General features: G+C 38.1%; 1 protein-coding gene across 1 annotated transcript in view; it reads right to left on the bottom strand.

Annotated features, from left to right (window-relative positions):
* Positions 1–874: 874 nt before the first annotated feature.
* BRCC3 (BRCA1/BRCA2-containing complex subunit 3) overlaps positions 875–19,098 on the bottom strand; it is a 68,573-nt gene continuing 50,349 nt past the window's right edge. The window contains exons 6-8 of the mRNA XM_082264659.1: positions 17,119–17,250; positions 6,919–6,962; positions 875–1,096 (exon numbers count right to left, since the gene is read on the bottom strand). Of these exons, the coding sequence (XP_082120785.1) occupies positions 945–1,096; positions 6,919–6,962; positions 17,119–17,250 (328 nt within the window). The 3' untranslated portion in view covers positions 875–944. The remainder of the gene's footprint in view (positions 1,097–6,918; positions 6,963–17,118; positions 17,251–19,098) is intronic.

The following is a 19,098-nucleotide window of genomic DNA, read 5'->3' as shown; positions in this document are numbered from 1 at the left end:
AACATGACTGCAAACCAGTGCACAAAGCAAGGTCCATAAAGACATGGATGAGTGAGTTTGGGGTGGAGGAACATGACTGTCCTGCACAATCCAATAGAACACCTTTGGGATGAATTAGAGTGGATTCTGCGAGCCAGGCCTTCTCATCCAACATCAGTGCCTGACCTCACAAAATGTGCTTCTAGAAGAATGCTTAAACATTCCCATAGACCAGTGATGGTGAACCTTGGCACCCCAGAGGTTTTGGATCTACATTTCCCATGATGCTCTTGGTGTATTGGGACGCCTGCCTTTACACACACATGAACTTTAATGGCATCCCAGTCTTAGTCCGTAGGGTTGAATATTGAGTTGGCCCACCCTTTGCAGCTATAACAGCTTCAACTCTTCTGGGAAGGCTGTCCACAAGGTTTAGGAATGTGTCTATGGCAGTGATGGTGAGCCCTGGCACCCCAGAGGTTTTGGATCTACATTTCCCATGATGCTCTTGCACACCAGTTTAGTTGAGCATCATGGGAAATGTAGTTCCGAAACCTCTGGGGTGCCAGGGCTCACCATCACTGCCATGGACACATTCCTAAACCTTGCGGACAGCCTTCCCAGAAGAGTTGAAGCTGTTATAGCTGCAAAGGGTGGGCCAACCCAATATTGAACCCTACGCACTAAGACTGGGATACCATTAAAGTTCATGTGCGTGTAAAGGCAGGCGTACCAATACTTTTGACACTAGTATGTGAATGGGCTCCGGGTTCAGTTTAATATAAGGCACAATAGAAAATAATACACATCCCCCCCCTACCGTAATGCTAAACATTGCTTTTGCAAAAAAAAGAAAATCAGAGGATGGAGCAAAACATTTACTATTCTGTGTGATATGGAAAAGATATACAGACATTTACTGAATTACAACATTCAAAAAAAAATAGATAAACAAAAAATAAACTTCAGCCTAAGCTTTCCAACTCCTGCATTAACTTTTCTTTTTCCAGTTCCAGTTCCAGGGCACGCTGGTGATTCTGTTGTAAGCGATCTTCCAGCCATTGTAGGAGCGGGCCGCTAATTGCGGACATTTGGCCACATAAGTTCTTAGTAAAAACTGCAAGAAAAAAAAATAACCCAACGTAAAAGATCTATAAAGCTGTATGGTGGTGTTTTTTTTTTTTTACCCCTCACTGCCACCAGCTCTATATGATTTAGAGCACATAAGTCCCATGGGCCGAATGTGGCCCTGACACCCAGTTTTACAGCCAGGATGTGGTGGGACTCCATTCTGCCCCCTCTGACTTTCACCCTCTGCTTCCCCCTCCCTGGAAGGTAGACAAAGCTGCTTTACAAAGGGAGGTACTAGAGCCAGGCAAGGTAGGAGAGAGATGCAAGGAAGCTTTGGGGAAGGGGGGTTGCACACTATGCATAGTGCACCCCTGAACCCTACACTCAGCACACCCTGAACTTTCTATGTAACACTGCTGAACCCTGCACTCTATGCATGGTGCACTCCTGAGCTCTGCATTCTGTACATAACGTACTCTTGAACCCAGCACTTTTTACATATCGCGATTAAATGGAGTTTGACGCCCCTGAATTAGAGGAATTAAATAGGCTTCCTTATCATGTATGTCAGGGGTGTTAAACTCAATTCCATTGCAGGCCGCATCAGCAGTATGGTTGCCCTCCAAGGGCCAGTTGTATCTGGGGAGAGCTACGTACAGAGTGCAGAGTTTAGAATTCCGCTACGTACACGGTGCAGAGTTCAGGAGTGCATGATGTACAAAATGCAGGGGTTTAGAGATGCGGTGCGCTATGTATACAATGCAAGGATTAGGGGTGCACTATGTACAGAATGCAGGGTTTAGGGTGCGCTATGTAAAGAGTGCAGAGTTCATTGGTGCGCTATATACAGAATGCAGGGTTTAGGGGTATGCTATGTAGTATGTACAGAATGCAGGGTTTAGGGTGTACTATGTAAAGAGTGCAGAGTTCATGGCTGCGCTATGTACAGAATGCAGGGTTTAGGGGTGTGCTATGTACAGAATGCAGGGTTTAGGGGTGCGCTATGTACAGAATGCAGGGTTTAGGGGTGTGCTATGTAAAGAGTGCAGAGTTCATGGCTGCGCTATGTACAGAATGCAGGGTTTAGGGGTGTGCTATGTAGTGTATACAGAATGCAAGGTTCATGGGTGCGCTATGTACAGAATGCAGGGTTTAGGGGTGCACTATGTAAAGAGTGCAGAGTTCCAGCTTGTGGTGTTTGCGGGGCGTCTAATCCCAACCCCAGCCTCAAAGCTTCCTCCCTTCTCTCTCCTACCTAGCCTGGCTCTAGCACCTCACTGTGTAGGCAGCGCCTTGCAGGGAGATCATTCTCTCCCTCTCTCAGATTCTGGAGATCCGTCCCCGCTGCGAGTGCATGTAGGGATCTGTTGGATCTGGGAACTGCTGAGAAATGCTGTTCCTTGTAAACACAGAAGGCTTCAAGGTTTTCAAGTGACAGCGGGGAGCAGAGGGTGAGAGCCGGAGGTGGTGCAATAAAGTTCCAGCTGCAAAACTGAGTGCGGGGGCCATGCTGGGAGCGGTTGGTAACCAAAAAAAGTACAGACATGGGGGGAGCAAGGAGTAAAGCCCACCTCTGTGCTGCCACGTGTGTGTACAGCTAGCAGCAAAAGGTTAAAACAAAATGCACAGCATATATACATCCAGAGCTGTGGATTGTAATACAAAATACACAGATCTGTGCCCCATTGCTTGTTTCAGCAGCTTCAGGGAAGCTGTGTTTTTGCTGCTAGAGGTAAAGAAAAGGGGGGGGGGGGGACTATACACACACTCATTCTCTCTCTATAAAATATTGGGGTTGGTTTACAAAAAGAGAAAATAAACGGTTCTCTATGCCAGGTAATCCTGGCCAGAACTTGAGCCCCGTTCACATTTGGGCATCTCAGAAATGAGCATTTCTGCCAATGCGTGAAAATACGGTAAAATGCCTGATTTGCGGTACCATTATTTAATTTAATGGCACCCCAAATGTGCGTAGCAGTTGGGAATTTTGTCACATGACCAAACCTGCACTGAAAAAAAAAAGCAAAGCATTTGGCTTCTATTTGGTACTGGAGCTGCTTTTTAGGCCCCTTTCACACTTGGCGTGACCTGAAAGTTGCACAATTGTGACTGCACTTGAAGAAATGCCCGTGTAATCGTGAGGTCTATGGACCTCAAGTCACCCCAAAAGTAGTGCAGTGTGAAAGGTACTCATTGGAAATCATGTGGTACAGTGACTGGTCATGTGACTTTAGCAGGACAAGTGTGTAAGGGGCCCTAGTGTATTTTTTGGAGCGGTGAGAGGCCGGATTCAAATAAATGGTGGCGCTGTCTGTAAAATGCGTTGCTCAGTGTGAACCAGACCTGTGAATGTGGTGAAGCTTCACTTGGCAAAGAATACCCACTAATGTGAAAGAAGAATAATAATAAAAATATTTTGCATGCACAGAATTGGGTGTTTGAAGCCAGTAAAAGCCTCACCTCATTCACTACTTGCAAATTCATTCACTAAGTTCTGGGAGAAATTACCCTGCAACGTGAGCCGGCATTTAGCTTTTGGTTAATCAGCCCTATTTAAATGATCTAACATTGACGTCTATGGGAAATCTTGGTAAGGCGCTCCCTGGCCCAACATTGGCGTCTATAGGAAGTCTTGGTCAGCTTGGCATGGCACTGCTCCTATTTAAATGATTATAACGTCTGTTTTTTTTTTTAAGCACTTTACCACCAGAGGATTTTGCTGTCTTACGTCCCGGCCACTTTTTGCGATTCGGCACTGTGCGACTTTAACCACTTTACCCCCAGCCCTATTTTGGACACTTTTTGTTCACAAGTTAAAACCAGTATTTTTTCCTAGAAAACTACTTAGAACCCCCAAACATTATATATATTTTTTTAGCAAAGACTCTGGAGAATAAAATGTCGGTCATTGCAAAATTTTTTGTCACGCGGTATTTGCGCAGCGGTCTTTAAAACGCCATTTTTTTGGAAAAAAATTAGAAAAATCACATTTCACTGCATTTAAAAAATACTAAACAGTAAAGTTAGCCCATTTTTTTTGTATATTGTGAAAGATGATGTCACGCCGAGTAATTAGATACCCAACATGTTACGGTTTAAAATTGCGCCCCCCCGTGGGATGGCGACAAACTAGGGTCAATAGAGATCTCAATCTGCGACGCTTTAAATTTATTTAACGGTTACCAGTTTAGAGTTAGAGTGTAGCTCTTTTTTTTAAATTATTGCCCACGCTCTGGCGATCGCGGCGATACCTCACATGTGTGGTTTGAACAGCGATTTCTTTCGCGGCTCGACTTGCGTATACGTTTTTTTTTTGTGCGCGAGCCAACGGTGACGGGGGCGACTAAATTTTTTTTTTTTTTTCCTATTTATTTTTTCTTTTTTTTTTAACTTTATTACAGGTTTTTTTAAAAAAAAAAAAATCTGATCACTTTTATTGCTGTCACAAGCAATGTAAACATCCCTTGTGACAGCAATATGTAGTGACAGGTACTCTTTATAGAGGGATCGAGGGTCTAAAAGACCCCAAACCCCTCCACTACACTTCCCTGTATGCAAAACGCCGAAAACGGCATTTTTGCATACAGCCGTTTTTCAAATCTGCCGCCTTTTGCCATCATGGACGGCGCCTCCGGGTTACGTCATCGGAGACCCGATCGATGCCGTTTCCGGCATTCATCGGGACTCCATCCAACCGGCGGACGTGCCGGCTGGGTGCTCGGGGCTCCCGGTGGGACGGGAGCCCTGAGCAAAGCCACGGAAGGCGGCAGGAGGCGCATCGATCGTTACCGACGGAAAGCCGACCGTCGGCTTCAAACAACGGTACCGGGATGATGCCTCTAGCTAGAGGCATCATCCCAGTATAACCACTCAAAGTCAGCCGACGTAGATCTACGTGGCTGGTCGTTAAGTGGTTAACTGACAATTGCGCGGTCATGCAACGCCGTACCCAAACGAAATTTACGTCATTTTTTCCCACAAACAGAGCTTTCTTTTGGTGGTATTTGGTCACCTGTGCGATTTTTACTTTTTGCGCTATAAACAAAAAAAGAGCGACAATTTTGAAAAAAATAACAATATTTTTCACTTTTTTTTTATATGAAATTCCCCCCCCCCCCCCCCCAAAAAAATGTAAAAATCTAAATGTTTTAACATTTTAGGCCAATTTGTTTTCTGCTACATATTTTTGGTAAAAAAAAAAATCGCAATAAGCTTATTTTGATTGGTTTGCGCAAAAGTTATTGCGTTTGCTAACTAAGGGAAAGATTTCTGTCATTTTTGGTGTTTTTTTTTTAAACAATAATGGCGGCGATCTGCGATTTTTTTTTTTTTTTTTTTTTTGTGGGACTGCGACATTGCGGCAGACAGATCGGACCCTTGACTAACATTTTTGACACTTTTGGGGTTACCAGTGACATTACTGCAGTAATCAGTGCTATACATATGCACTGTTACTGTAAAAATGACACTGGCAGGGAAGGGGTTAATTTTATTGGAGAGGGAGGGGTTAATGTATGCCTGGTGCTTACTAACGTGTGTGGGGGGAGGTGACTGAGTGACACAGGGACAGATCGCAGGTTCAGCTATGCTGAACCCTGCAATCTGACCCTGCCTGTCACTTAGGAGATCCGCCCGCTCTGTTTACACAAGCGGGCGGATCTCCAAACTCGATTCCCCGACGATCGGGGCAGAGCAGCGGCGATTGCTGCTGCTCCTCCCCTGGCCCGACTCCCGCTGTGACTGAAAACAGTGGGAGCGAGTCTCCGGCGGCGCGCGTGCGTGCGCCCCCGAGAAGGGGGAGTGTCTGGCGACGTAGGTCTACATCGGCAGACGATAACGAGCCACTTTGCCGCAGTAGAGCTCTAGTGAGCAGCGGTAAAGTGGTTAAGAAACAAACTTCCCAATTGGTTTTGCACAGAGCAGCCTGGGTCACTCTTTGCTGCTCCTAGCCCCCTCCCTCCTATCGAGTGCCCCCCCACAGCAAGCAGCTTGCTATGGGGGCAGCTGAGCTTCAGCTCCATGTCCCCCATTCAGACATAGAGCTGCTGTTTGGCCCCCCACCGTCTCTCTCACTCCTGATTGGCTGGCTGACTTTGACAGCTGTGGGAGCCGATGGTGCGGCTGCTGTGTCTCAGCCAGTCAGGAGAGGGAGCCCTGGACGGCCAAGAGACTCGTGGACATTGCTGGATAGAGGGGAGGGGGCTCAGGTAAGTATTAGGGCTGCTGCACACAGAAGGATTTTTATCCTAATACATTGAGATTAAAAAAAAAAAACACTTCTGCCTTTACAACTCCTTTAAGGCTAATAAACTTCATAATAACAATAGAATACATTGCAGCTTAGGAAGACACTTCCTGTCCCTAGGGGTGAACACACACACACACACACAGCACTATATATATATATATATATATATAGGGGGGGGGGGGTATTTTCACTTTATCTGAGCACCACAGACAAAAACTGCTATTTGAATTATTTTTAATATTCCAAGAAAACGTCCTGCCTTCTGGCCATTTTGAATATGTTTGGGGGGAAATTGCCACCCTGTACCCCCTTACCTCTATATGTGTCCTTGTCCTGTACATGCTCAATAAATGCGCTGGCCTGGCATTGGTGTGCAGCCAATTTATTTCCTGTTGATCTCATGCAGCAACTGAGACAGCCAATCACAATGGTCATGTGATCACCCATCCTTCTCACCCATTAAGAACTACCACTGAGACAGCCAATCACAATGGTCACATGATCACCCATTCAGAACTATTTAAAGGGATAAGGAAATTGTGTGTTTTGCCTGGATAGAGTTCCAATATAAAATGAAGACAATATGTGAACATCTTTGGATTTCAGCTGAAGAAACTTACCAGAACCATTGTGAATCTTTGTGACAGAATCTAGATGTCCAAGACTAAAAACAAAAAATAAAACATAAAATTAGACATAAATAACATACTTTCATGTTAATGTTTTGTACAACAAGGATTCATTGTATTCTCTTCCACACATCACTTCTGATTCAAACAACCGCAATACAAACTGTTTCCGCAAACAGATGTTAAAGCTGAATTCCGGGCACAAAAACCCCAGTTTGAATATATGCCAAAGGCAATAAATCTACACTGTGTGCATGTCTTATGCTTTTCCAAACCCAGATATTACCTTGTACAAGTAGCATTGATAACATTGTGCTGAAAACACAGGCATACCCCCTTTTACGTACACTCATGAGTACGGACACAGCTTGACATAGCACTAATCCCGGTTTTTAACATTGGAGGATATAGGAAATCTTGGTCAGCATGGCACAGCACTGCTCCCTATCTAACATTGACATCTATGGGAAATCTCTGCCAGCTTGGCGCGGCACTGCTCCCTGTCTAACATTGACGTCTATGGAAAATCTCGGCCAAGTTGGCGCGGGACTGCTCCCTGTCTATGGGAAATCTTGGTCAGCTTGGCGCGGCACTGCTCCATGTCTATGGGAAATCTTGGTCAGCTTGGCGCAGCACTGCTCCCTGTCTTAACATTAACGTCGATGGGAGATCTCGGCCAGCTTGGCGCGGCACTGCTCCCTGGGAAATCTCGGCCAGCTTGGCGCGGCACTGCTACCTGTCTACATTGACGTCTATGGGAAATCTCGGCCAGCTTGGCGCGGGACTGTTCCCTGTCTATGGGAAATCTTGGTCAGCTTGGTGCGGCACTGCTCCCTGGGAAATCTCGGCCAGCTTGGCGCGGCACTGCTCCCTGTCTTAACATTGACGTCGATGGGAAATCTCGGCCAGCTTGGAGCAGCACTGCTCCCTGTCTTAACATTGACGTCGATGGGAAATCTCGGTCAGCTTGGAGCAGCACTGCTCCCTGTCTTAACATTGACGTCGATGGGAAATCTCGGCCAGCTTGGCGCGGCACTGCTCCCTGTCTTAACATTGATGTCGATGGGGAAATCTCGGCCAGCTTGGCGCGGCACTGCTCCCTGTCTTAACATTGACGTCGATGGGAAATCTCGGCCAGCTTGGCGCGGCACTGCTCCCTGTCTTAACATTAATGTCGATGGGAGATCTCGGCCAGCTTGGCGCAGCACTGCTCCCTGTCTTAACATTAATGTCGATGGGAGATCTCGGCCAGCTTGGCGCGGCACTGCTCCCTGGGAAATCTCGGCCAGCTTGGCGCGGCACTGCTACCTGTCTACATTGACGTCTATGGGAAATCTCGGCCAGCTTGGCGCGGGACTGCTCCCTGTCTATGGGAAATCTTGGTCAGCTTGGTGCGGCATTGCTCCCTGGGAAATCTCGGCCAACTTGGCGCGGCACTGCTACCTGTCTACATTGAAGTCTATGGGAAATCTCGGCCAGCTTGGCGCGGGACTGCTCCCTGTCTATGGGAAATCTTGGTCAGCTTGGCCCGGCACTGCTCCCTGGGAAATCTCGGCCAGCTTGGCGCAGCACTGTTCCCTGTCTTCATTGAAGTCTATGGGAAATCTCGGCCAGCTTGGCGTGGCACTGCTCCCTGGGAAATCTCGGCCAGCTTGGCGCGGCACTGCTCCCTGTCTTAACATTGACGTTGATGGGGAAATCTCGGCCAGCTTGGCGCGGCACTGCTCCCTGTCTTAACATTGACATCGATGGGTAATCTTGGCCAGCTTGGAGCAGCACTGCTCCCTGTCTTAACATTGACGTCGATGGGAAATCTCGGCCAGCTTGGCGCGGCACTGCTCCCTGTACAGTACCAGGGTGGGGGTGTATATATATATATATATATATATAGGGTGAGGCCGAAAAAAAAACTTTGATTGTCTTCTTTTTTTTACATACTTTGATTGTCTTCTTTTTTTTTTTACATACTTTGATTATCTTTTTTTTTTTTACATACTTTGATTATCTTCTTTTTTTTTACATACTTTGATTGTCTTCTTTTTTTTTACATACTTTGATTGTCTTCTTTTTTTTTTACATACTTTGATTGTCTTCTTTTTTTTAACATACTTTGATTGTCTTCTTTTTTTTTACATACTTTGTCTTCTTTTTTTTTACATACTTTGTCTTCTTTTTTTTTACATACTTTGATTATCTTCTTTTTTTTTACATACTTTGATTATCTTCTTTTTTTTTTACATACTTTGATTATCTTCTTTTTTTTTACATACTTTGATTATCTTCTTTTTTTTTACATACTTTGTCTTCTTTTTTTTTTACATACTTTGATTATCTTCTTTTTTTTTACATACTTTGTCTTCTTTTTTTTTTACATACTTTGATTATCTTCTTTTTTTTTTACATACTTTGATTATCTTCTTTTTTTTACATACTTTGTCTTCTTTTTTTTACATACTTTATCTTCTTTTTTTTTTTTTACATACTTTGATTATCTTCTTTTTTTTTGCATACTTTGATTATCTTCTTTTTTTTTTACATACTTTGATTATCTTCTTTTTTTTTTTTACATACTTTGATTATCTTCTTTTTTTTTTTTACATACTTTGATTATCTTCTTTTTTTACATACTTTGATTATCTTCTTTTTTTTTTTACATACTTTGATTGTCTTCTTTTTTTTTACATACTTTGATTGTCTTCTTTTTTTTTACATACTTTGATTATCTTCTTTTTTTTTACATACTTTGATTATCTTCTTTTTTTACATACTTTGATTATCTTCTTTTTTTTTTTACATACTTTGATTGTCTTCTTTTTTTTTACATACTTTGATTGTCTTCTTTTTTTTTACATACTTTGATTATCTTCTTTTTTTTTACATACTTTGATTATCTTCTTTTTTTTTACATACTTTGATTATCTTCTTTTTTTTTTACATACTTTGATTATCTTCTTTTTTTTTTACATACTTTGATTATCTTCTTTTTTTTTTTTACATACTTTGATTATCTTCTTTTTTTTTTACATACTTTGATTATCTTCTTTTTTTTTTACATACTTTGATTATCTTCTTTTTTTTACATACTTTGTCTTCTTTTTTTTACATACTTTGATTATCTTCTTTTTTTTTTTACATACTTTGATTATCTTCTTTTTTTTTTACATACTTTGATTATCTTCTTTTTTTTTTTTACATACTTTGATTATCTTCTTTTTTTTTACATACTTTGATTATCTTTTTTTTTTTTTACATACCTTGATTGTCTTCTTTTTTTTTACATACTTTGATTATCTTCTTTTTTTTCATACTTTGATTATCTTCTTTTTTTTTTTTACATACTTTGATTATCTTCTTTTTTTTACATACTTTGATTATCTTCTTTTTTTTTTACATACTTTGATTATCTTCTTTTTTTTTACATACTTTGTCTTCTTTTTTTTTTACATACTTTGATTGTCTTCTTTTTTTTACATACTTTGATTGTCTTCTTTTTTTTACATACTTTGATTATCTTCTTTTTTTTTACATACTTTGTCTTCTTTTTTTTTACATACTTTGATTATCTTCTTTTTTTTCATACTTTGATTATCTTCTTCTTTTTTTTTTACATACTTTGATTATCTTCTTTTTTTTACATACTTTGATTATCTTCTTTTTTTTACATACTTTGATTATCTTCTTTTTTTTTTTACATACTTTGATTATCTTCTTTTTTTTTTACATACTTTGTCTTCTTTTTTTTTTTTACATACTTTGATTATCTTCTTTTTTTTCATACTTTGATTATCTTCTTCTTTTTTTTTACATACTTTGATTATCTTCTTTTTTTTACATACTTTGATTATCTTCTTTTTTTTACATACTTTGATTATCTTCTTTTTTTTTTACATACTTTGATTATCTTCTTTTTTTTACATACTTTGTCTTCTTTTTTTTTTTACATACTTTGATTATCTTCTTTTTTTTTACATACTTTGATTATCTTCTTTTTTTTACATACTTTGATTATCTTCTTTTTTTTACATACTTTGATTGTCTTCTTTTTTTTTACATACTTTGTCTTCTTTTTTTTTTTACATACTTTGATTGTCTTCTTTTTTTTTTTTACATACTTTGATTATCTTCTTTTTTTTACATACTTTGATTATCTTCTTTTTTTTACATACTTTGATTATCTTCTTTTTTTTACATACTTTGATTGTCTTCTTTTTTTTTACATACTTTGATTATCTTCTTTTTTTTCATACTTTGATTATCTTCTTTTTTTTTTACATACTTTGATTATCTTCTTTTTTTTTTACATACTTTGTCTTCTTTTTTTTTTACATACTTTGATTGTCTTCTTTTTTTTTTACATACTTTGATTATCTTCTTTTTTTTTTACATACTTTGATTATCTTCTTTTTTTTTTACATACTTTGATTATCTTCTTTTTTTTTACATACTTTGTCTTCTTTTTTTTTACATACTTTGATTGTCTTCTTTTTTTTTACATACTTTGATTATCTTCTTTTTTTTACATACTTTGATTATCTTCTTTTTTTTCATACTTTGATTATCTTCTTTTTTTTTTTTACATACTTTGATTATCTTCTTTTTTTTACATACTTTGATTATCTTCTTTTTTTTACATACTTTGATTATCTTCTTTTTTTTTTACATACTTTGTCTTCTTTTTTTTTACATACTTTGATTGTCTTCTTTTTTTTTACATACTTTGATTATCTTCTTTTTTTTTTACATACTTTGATTATCTTCTTTTTTTTTACATACTTTGTCTTCTTTTTTTTTACATACTTTGATTGTCTTCTTTTTTTTTACATACTTTGATTATCTTCTTTTTTTTACATACTTTGATTATCTTCTTTTTTTTCATACTTTGATTATCTTCTTTTTTTTTTTTACATACTTTGATTATCTTCTTTTTTTTACATACTTTGATTATCTTCTTTTTTTTTACATACTTTGTCTTCTTTTTTTTTACATACTTTGATTATCTTCTTTTTTTTCATACTTTGATTATCTTCTTCTTTTTTTTTACATACATTGATTATCTTCTTTTTTTTACATACTTTGATTATCTTCTTTTTTTTTACATACTTTGATTATCTTCTTTTTTTTTACATACTTTGTCTTCTTTTTTTTTACATACTTTGATTGTCTTCTTTTTTTTTTACATACTTTGATTGTCTTCTTTTTTTTTTTACATACTTTGATTATCTTCTTTTTTTTTACATACTTTGATTATCTTCTTTTTTTTACATACTTTGATTATCTTCTTTTTTTTACATACTTTGATTATCTTCTTTTTTTTTACATACTTTGATTATCTTCTTTTTTTTTACATACTTTGTCTTCTTTTTTTTTACATACTTTGATTGTCTTCTTTTTTTTTTACATACTTTGATTGTCTTCTTTTTTTTTTTACATACTTTGATTATCTTCTTTTTTTTTACATACTTTGATTATCTTCTTTTTTTTACATACTTTGATTGTCTTCTTTTTTTTTACATACTTTGTCTTCTTTTTTTTTTACATACTTTGATTGTCTTCTTTTTTTTTTTTACATACTTTGATTGTCTTCTTTTTTTTTTTTACATACTTTGATTATCTTCTTTTTTTTTACATACTTTGATTGTCTTCTTTTTTTTTACATACTTTGATTGTCTTCTTTTTTTTTACATACTTTGATTATCTTCTTTTTTTTACATACTTTGTCTTCTTTTTTTTTTACATACTTTGATTATCTTCTTTTTTTTTACATACTTTGATTATCTTCTTTTTTTTACATACTTTGTCTTCTTTTTTTTTACATACTTTGATTGTCTTCTTTTTTTTTTTACATACTTTGATTATCTTCTTTTTTTTTACATACTTTGATTATCTTCTTTTTTTTACATACTTTGATTGTCTTCTTTTTTTTTTACATACTTTGTCTTCTTTTTTTTTTTACATACTTTGATTGTCTTCTTTTTTTTTTTTACATACTTTGATTGTCTTCTTTTTTTTTTTTACATACTTTGATTATCTTCTTTTTTTTTACATACTTTGATTGTCTTCTTTTTTTTTACATACTTTGATTATCTTCTTTTTTTTTACATACTTTGATTGTCTTCTTTTTTTTTACATACTTTGATTGTCTTCTTTTTTTTTTACATACTTTGATTATCTTCTTTTTTTTTTTACATACTTTGTCTTCTTTTTTTTTTACATACTTTGATTATCTTCTTTTTTTTTACATACTTTGATTGTCTTCTTTTTTTTATATACTTTGATTATCTTCTTTTTTTTTTTTTACATACTTTGATTATCTTCTTTTTTTTTTTACATACTTTGATTATCTTCTTTTTTTTACATACTTTAATTATCTTCTTTTTTTTTACATACTTTGTCTTCTTTTTTTTTACATACTTTGTCTTCTTTTTTTTTACATACTTTGATTATCTTCTTTTTTTTCATACTTTGATTATCTTCTTCTTTTTTTTTACATACTTTGATTATCTTCTTTTTTTTACATACTTTGATTATCTTCTTTTTTTTACATACTTTGATTATCTTCTTTTTTTTTACATACTTTGATTATCTTCTTTTTTTTTACATACTTTGATTATCTTCTTTTTTTTTACATACTTTGATTGTCTTCTTTTTTTTTTTACATACTTTGATTATCTTCTTTTTTTTTCATACTTTGATTATCTTCTTCTTTTTTTTTACATACTTTGATTATCTTCTTTTTTTTTACATACTTTGATTGTCTTCTTTTTTTTATATACTTTGATTATCTTCTTTTTTTTTTTTACATACTTTGATTATCTTCTTTTTTTTTTTTACATACTTTGATTATCTTCTTTTTTTTACATACTTTAATTATCTTCTTTTTTTTACATACTTTGATTATCTTCTTTTTTTTTACATACTTTGATTATCTTCTTTTTTTTACATACTTTGATTATCTTCTTTTTTTTTTTACATACTTTGATTATCTTCTTTTTTTTACATACTTTGATTATCTTCTTTTTTTTTTACATACTTTGATTGTCTTCTTTTTTTTTTTACATACTTTGATTATCTTCTTTTTTTTTACATACTTTGATTGTCTTCTTTTTTTTATATACTTTGATTATCTTCTTTTTTTTTTTTACATACTTTGATTATCTTTTTTTTTACATACTTTGATTATCTTCTTTTTTTTTACATACTTTGATTGTCTTCTTTTTTTTTTTACATACTTTGATTATCTTCTTTTTTTTTACATACTTTGATTGTCTTCTTTTTTTTATATACTTTGATTATCTTCTTTTTTTTTTTTACATACTTTGATTATCTTCTTTTTTTTTTTACATACTTTGATTATCTTCTTTTTTTTACATACTTTAATTATCTTCTTTTTTTTTTACATACTTTGTCTTCTTTTTTTTTACATACTTTGTCTTCTTTTTTTTTACATACTTTGATTATCTTCTTTTTTTTCATACTTTGATTATCTTCTTCTTTTTTTTTACATACTTTGATTATCTTCTTTTTTTTTACATACTTTGATTATCTTCTTTTTTTTTACATACTTTGATTATCTTCTTTTTTTTTTACATACTTTGATTATCTTTTTTTTTACATACTTTGATTATCTTCTTTTTTTTCATACTTTGATTATCTTCTTCTTTTTTTTTACATACTTTGATTATCTTCTTTTTTTTACATACTTTAATTATCTTCTTTTTTTTTACATACTTTGATTATCTTCTTTTTTTTTACATACTTTGATTATCTTCTTTTTTTTACATACTTTGATTATCTTCTTTTTTTTACATACTTTGATTGTCTTCTTTTTTTTACATACTTTGATTGTCTTCTTTTTTTTTACATACTTTGTCTTCTTTTTTTTTTACATACTTTGATTGTCTTCTTTTTTTTTTTACATACTTTGATTATCTTCTTTTTTTTTACATACTTTGATTATCTTCTTTTTTTTACATACTTTGATTATCTTCTTTTTTTTTTTACATACTTTGATTATCTTCTTTTTTTTACATACTTTGATTATCTTCTTTTTTTTTTACATACTTTGATTATCTTTTTTTTTTACATACTTTGATTATCTTCTTTTTTTTTACATACTTTGATTATCTTCTTTTTTTTTACATACTTTGATTATCTTCTTCTTTATTACTTAGATTTTTTTTTTTTTATTAATGGTGTTCATTTTGACTACTCCTGAAATATTAGAACCAGCACATCAGTGATTGAGCATGGGTGGTAGCTCAGAGGTAAGAGCTCTGACTGGTCTGCTGGAGACCTGAGTTCGAATCCCTCTGAGGGAAGCCATGTGTGTCCTGGTGCTGTGCAGCACTTGAACCTCCTGTTGGTGGGACATGCCTTGTCCCACCAACAGGAGGCTCATGTGCTGTACAGCACCAGGGTGGGGGGGTATATATATATATATATATATATATATAGGGTGAGGCCGAAAAAAACCTAAGTCCCTACTTTTTGAATGGGCTGCCCCGGTAAGACAGCCCATTCTATTTATATATGTTGCAGTGATGTCACAGACCATGGACCGAAGAGGGAGGGTGTCCACGACCTAATGTGATGCCCACACATGTTACAGGCCTGTGGGGGCCTGGGACTGGAGCAGACTGGTGGGTTGTCCATGGCCTCCAAGCTTTCACTCAGGGATTTGAGCTCGGGGGTCTACTGTGCACTTTTAGGAACTTGCCCTCGGAGGTCTCAGCACTTTCATTGACGCTTAGGGGGTCTACAGTGCTTCAGTGCACACGAACAGCACTCTTGTGGAATTGCCCTTGGGGGTCTGCAGTGCTTTCAAGGATTCGAACTCAGGTCTACGGCGCCCGGGGTCAACACTCTTATCCTCTGAGCTACTCGCCTCTGCTCAGAAACTCATGTGTTCGTTCTCCTATTTCAGGAGTTAAAGTCATCACAAATTCAAAAAGGTGAACCGAGATTCGAACCGGCAACTCTAGAATCATTGCTGGCTTAGGGAACCGGGTCTTACACCCTCAGCCAACCAGCCAGGCTTACAAAACCACGGCCTAGTACCTGTAATGTGATCTCAGCCTACATGGATGCCCTCAGGTTCAAACCGGCAACACCTAAAAGAACATCAGCACTGCTGGCCGTCTTCTAATCCCTGAGCCACAGGAAAAGTCTTTTGTAAAGGTTTGGCAGCCAGGCCCTTCAACATCCAGACTTACTAACCAAGACTGCCCCACCCCCTTTACTCTGATACCCCTAACTAAAATCTAGTAGAACCAATTGTCTTCAGAAGTCACCAAATTAGTAAATAGAGTACACCTGTGTGTGATCTATGAAGCTCATAGAGGTCTGTTAAAAAAAACCTTAGTGATTAGAAAACATTGTAAAGGCCAAGGAACACACCAGACAGGTCAGGGATAAAGTTGTGAAGTTTAAAGCAGGATTAGGTTATAAAATTAAATTGGGAAATCTCGGCCAGCTTGGCGCGGCACTGCTCCCTGGGAAATCTTGGCCAGCTTGGCGCGGCACTGCTCCCTGTCTTAACATTGACGTCGATGGGAAATCTCGGCCAGCTTGGCGCGGCAATGCTCCCGGTCTTAAAATTGACGTCAATGGGAAATCTCGGCCAGCTTGGCGCGGCACTGCTCCCTGTCTTAACATTGACGTCGATGGGAAATCTCGGCCAGCTTGGCGCGGCATCGATCCCTGTCTTAACATTGACGTCTATGGCAAATCTCAGCCAGCTTGGCGTGGCACCGCTCCCTGTCTAACATTGACGTCTATGGGAAATCTTGGTCTGCTTGACATGGCACTGCTCCCCTATCTACTAGTGACGTCTATGGTCCATAGAGTTAGTGTATTTACATACATTGAGAAGTAAAAAAAAAAGTATACATTTTTATTTTACATACATGCTTTGGTCCTATTGTGTACTTAAAAGTGGGGTATGCCTGTAGAAAGAGCAGAGCGGGCGGAGTGGTCAAACAGACTCCGCCCACTACAGGCTGCCTGCAGAAAACGACAGGAGGGGGCGGAGACAAGAGCCATCATCCTCCACAAGTAGAGCAAGCAGCAGTGGACGGTCTTCATTACAGGAAGTTCCTGCACTTTTTTCATGCTGGGATCACTGCACAATGATTCTGATTGAATGCACACAGACGGCTCTCGTATTTCTTCAGCCTGGATTGTGTTGCATACCTGTGTATTCTACGATAGGCATCCTGCTCTTCCTGGCAAAGGATTCTGGGAAGTTCCACAGCCGACTCCAGACATACTTTCCGGATTGTTTCTTGTGGAACCACATGAAGCGGAATCTCAATTCTCTCGTACCTGATAAAGAAATGTACCGGATGGATTGCAATCTTCTAATAATAAAAGTTTGATTTTGTAGTGATAATCGCTAAATGTTTATTTCTTTATCAATCTTTTACACACAAAAATATTGTCAAGACCTGGCTATGATATTGATAACTATGTACCACTCTTAATGTGAAATTGGGAACACCGTCCCACCCCTGTATACACCGTCCCACCCCTGTATACACCGTCCCACCCCTGTATACATCACGCCCTGTATACATCACGCTCTGTATACACCACCCCACCCCTGTATACACCCGTCCCACCCCTGTATACATCACCCCCTGTAAACACCGTCCCACCCGTGTATACACCGTCCCCTGTAAACACCATCCCACCCGTGTATATACCGCCCCCTGTATACACCGCCCTCTGTAAACACCGTCCCACCCCTGTATACACCGCCCTCTGTAAACACCGTCCCACCCCTGTATACACCACCCTCTGTAAACACCGTCCCACCTCTGTATACACCGTCCCACCCCTGTATACATTGCCCTCTGTAAACACCGTCCCACCTCTGTATACACCGTCCCACCCCTGTATACATTGCCCTCTGTAAACACCGCCCCACCCCTGTATACATTGCCCTCTGTAAACACCGTCCCACCCCTGTATACACTGCCCCCTGTATACACCGCCCCCTGTATACACCGCCCTCTGTAAACACCGTCCCACCCCTGTATACTCCGCCCCCTGTAAACACCGGCCCACCCGTGTATATACCGCCCCCTGTATACACCGTCCAACCCCTGTATACATCGCCCCCTGTATACACCGTCCCACCCCTGTATACATTGCCCCCTGTAAACACCGCCCCTGCCCTGTCCCACCCGTGTATACACCGTCCCCTGTATACATCGCCCCCTGTAAAACACCGTCCCACCCATGTATATACCGCCCCCTGTAAACACCGTCCCACCCGTGTATACACCGTCCCCTGTAAACACCGTCCCACCCCTGTATACTCCGCCCCCTGTAAACACCGGCCCACCCGTGTATATACCGCCCCCTGTATACACCGTCCCAGCCCTGTATACACCGTCCCACCCCTGTATACATTGCCCCCTGTATACAATCGCCCCCTGTAAACACCGCCCCTGCCCTGTCCCACCCGTGTATACACCGTCCCCTGTATACATCGCCCCCTGTAAAACACCGTCCCACCCGTGTATATACCGCCCCCTGTAAACACCGTCCCACCCGTGTATACACCGTCCCCTGTAAACACCGTCCCGTCCCTGTATACATTGCCCCACCCCTTGTATAGACCGTCCCGTCCCTGTATACATTGCCCCACCCCTTGTATAGACCGTTCCGTCCACATTGCCCCACCCCTTGTATACACCGTCCCGTCCCAAGTCATTTTTACATTGTGAGCCTGAGATCAGGACTAGGAGATGACCAGACAGATTGGGGTACAGAGTTCCAGAGGATGAGGGTATGTCTAGACAAATTCAGGAAGAGACTTCCAGAGGATGGGAGAAAAGCTGAAGCTCTGAAGATGCAGCACGGTATCTCTTGACCTTCAGAGCGCATGCGCAAGTGAAGTCACCGGCTGGATCCAGTGTGCATAGCTCCAAATTCCAGTAAGTTTAGGAGATTTTTACTGTACCTACAGGTAAGCCTTGTTATCAATAATTTAGAACAAAAAGAGTTTAATATGCGCCTTCTGGGCCCCATTCTGCTTGGTGTTGGGATTTTCTTTATGTATTCTTCAGGCTTTGGATAGTTCCATTTTTAATATAATGTATTTACAAGAAACATACATTAGAGCTAAATTGCTATCAAATAATCTTTATTACTCCTAATTAGATA

Source organism: Pelophylax lessonae (assembly GCF_965119305.1).
Source record: "Pelophylax lessonae genome assembly, chromosome: 7".
NCBI lineage: Eukaryota > Metazoa > Chordata > Amphibia > Anura > Ranidae > Pelophylax > Pelophylax lessonae.
Note: the sequence above shows the minus strand (reverse complement) of the source record. Positions and strands in the feature narration are given on the sequence as shown.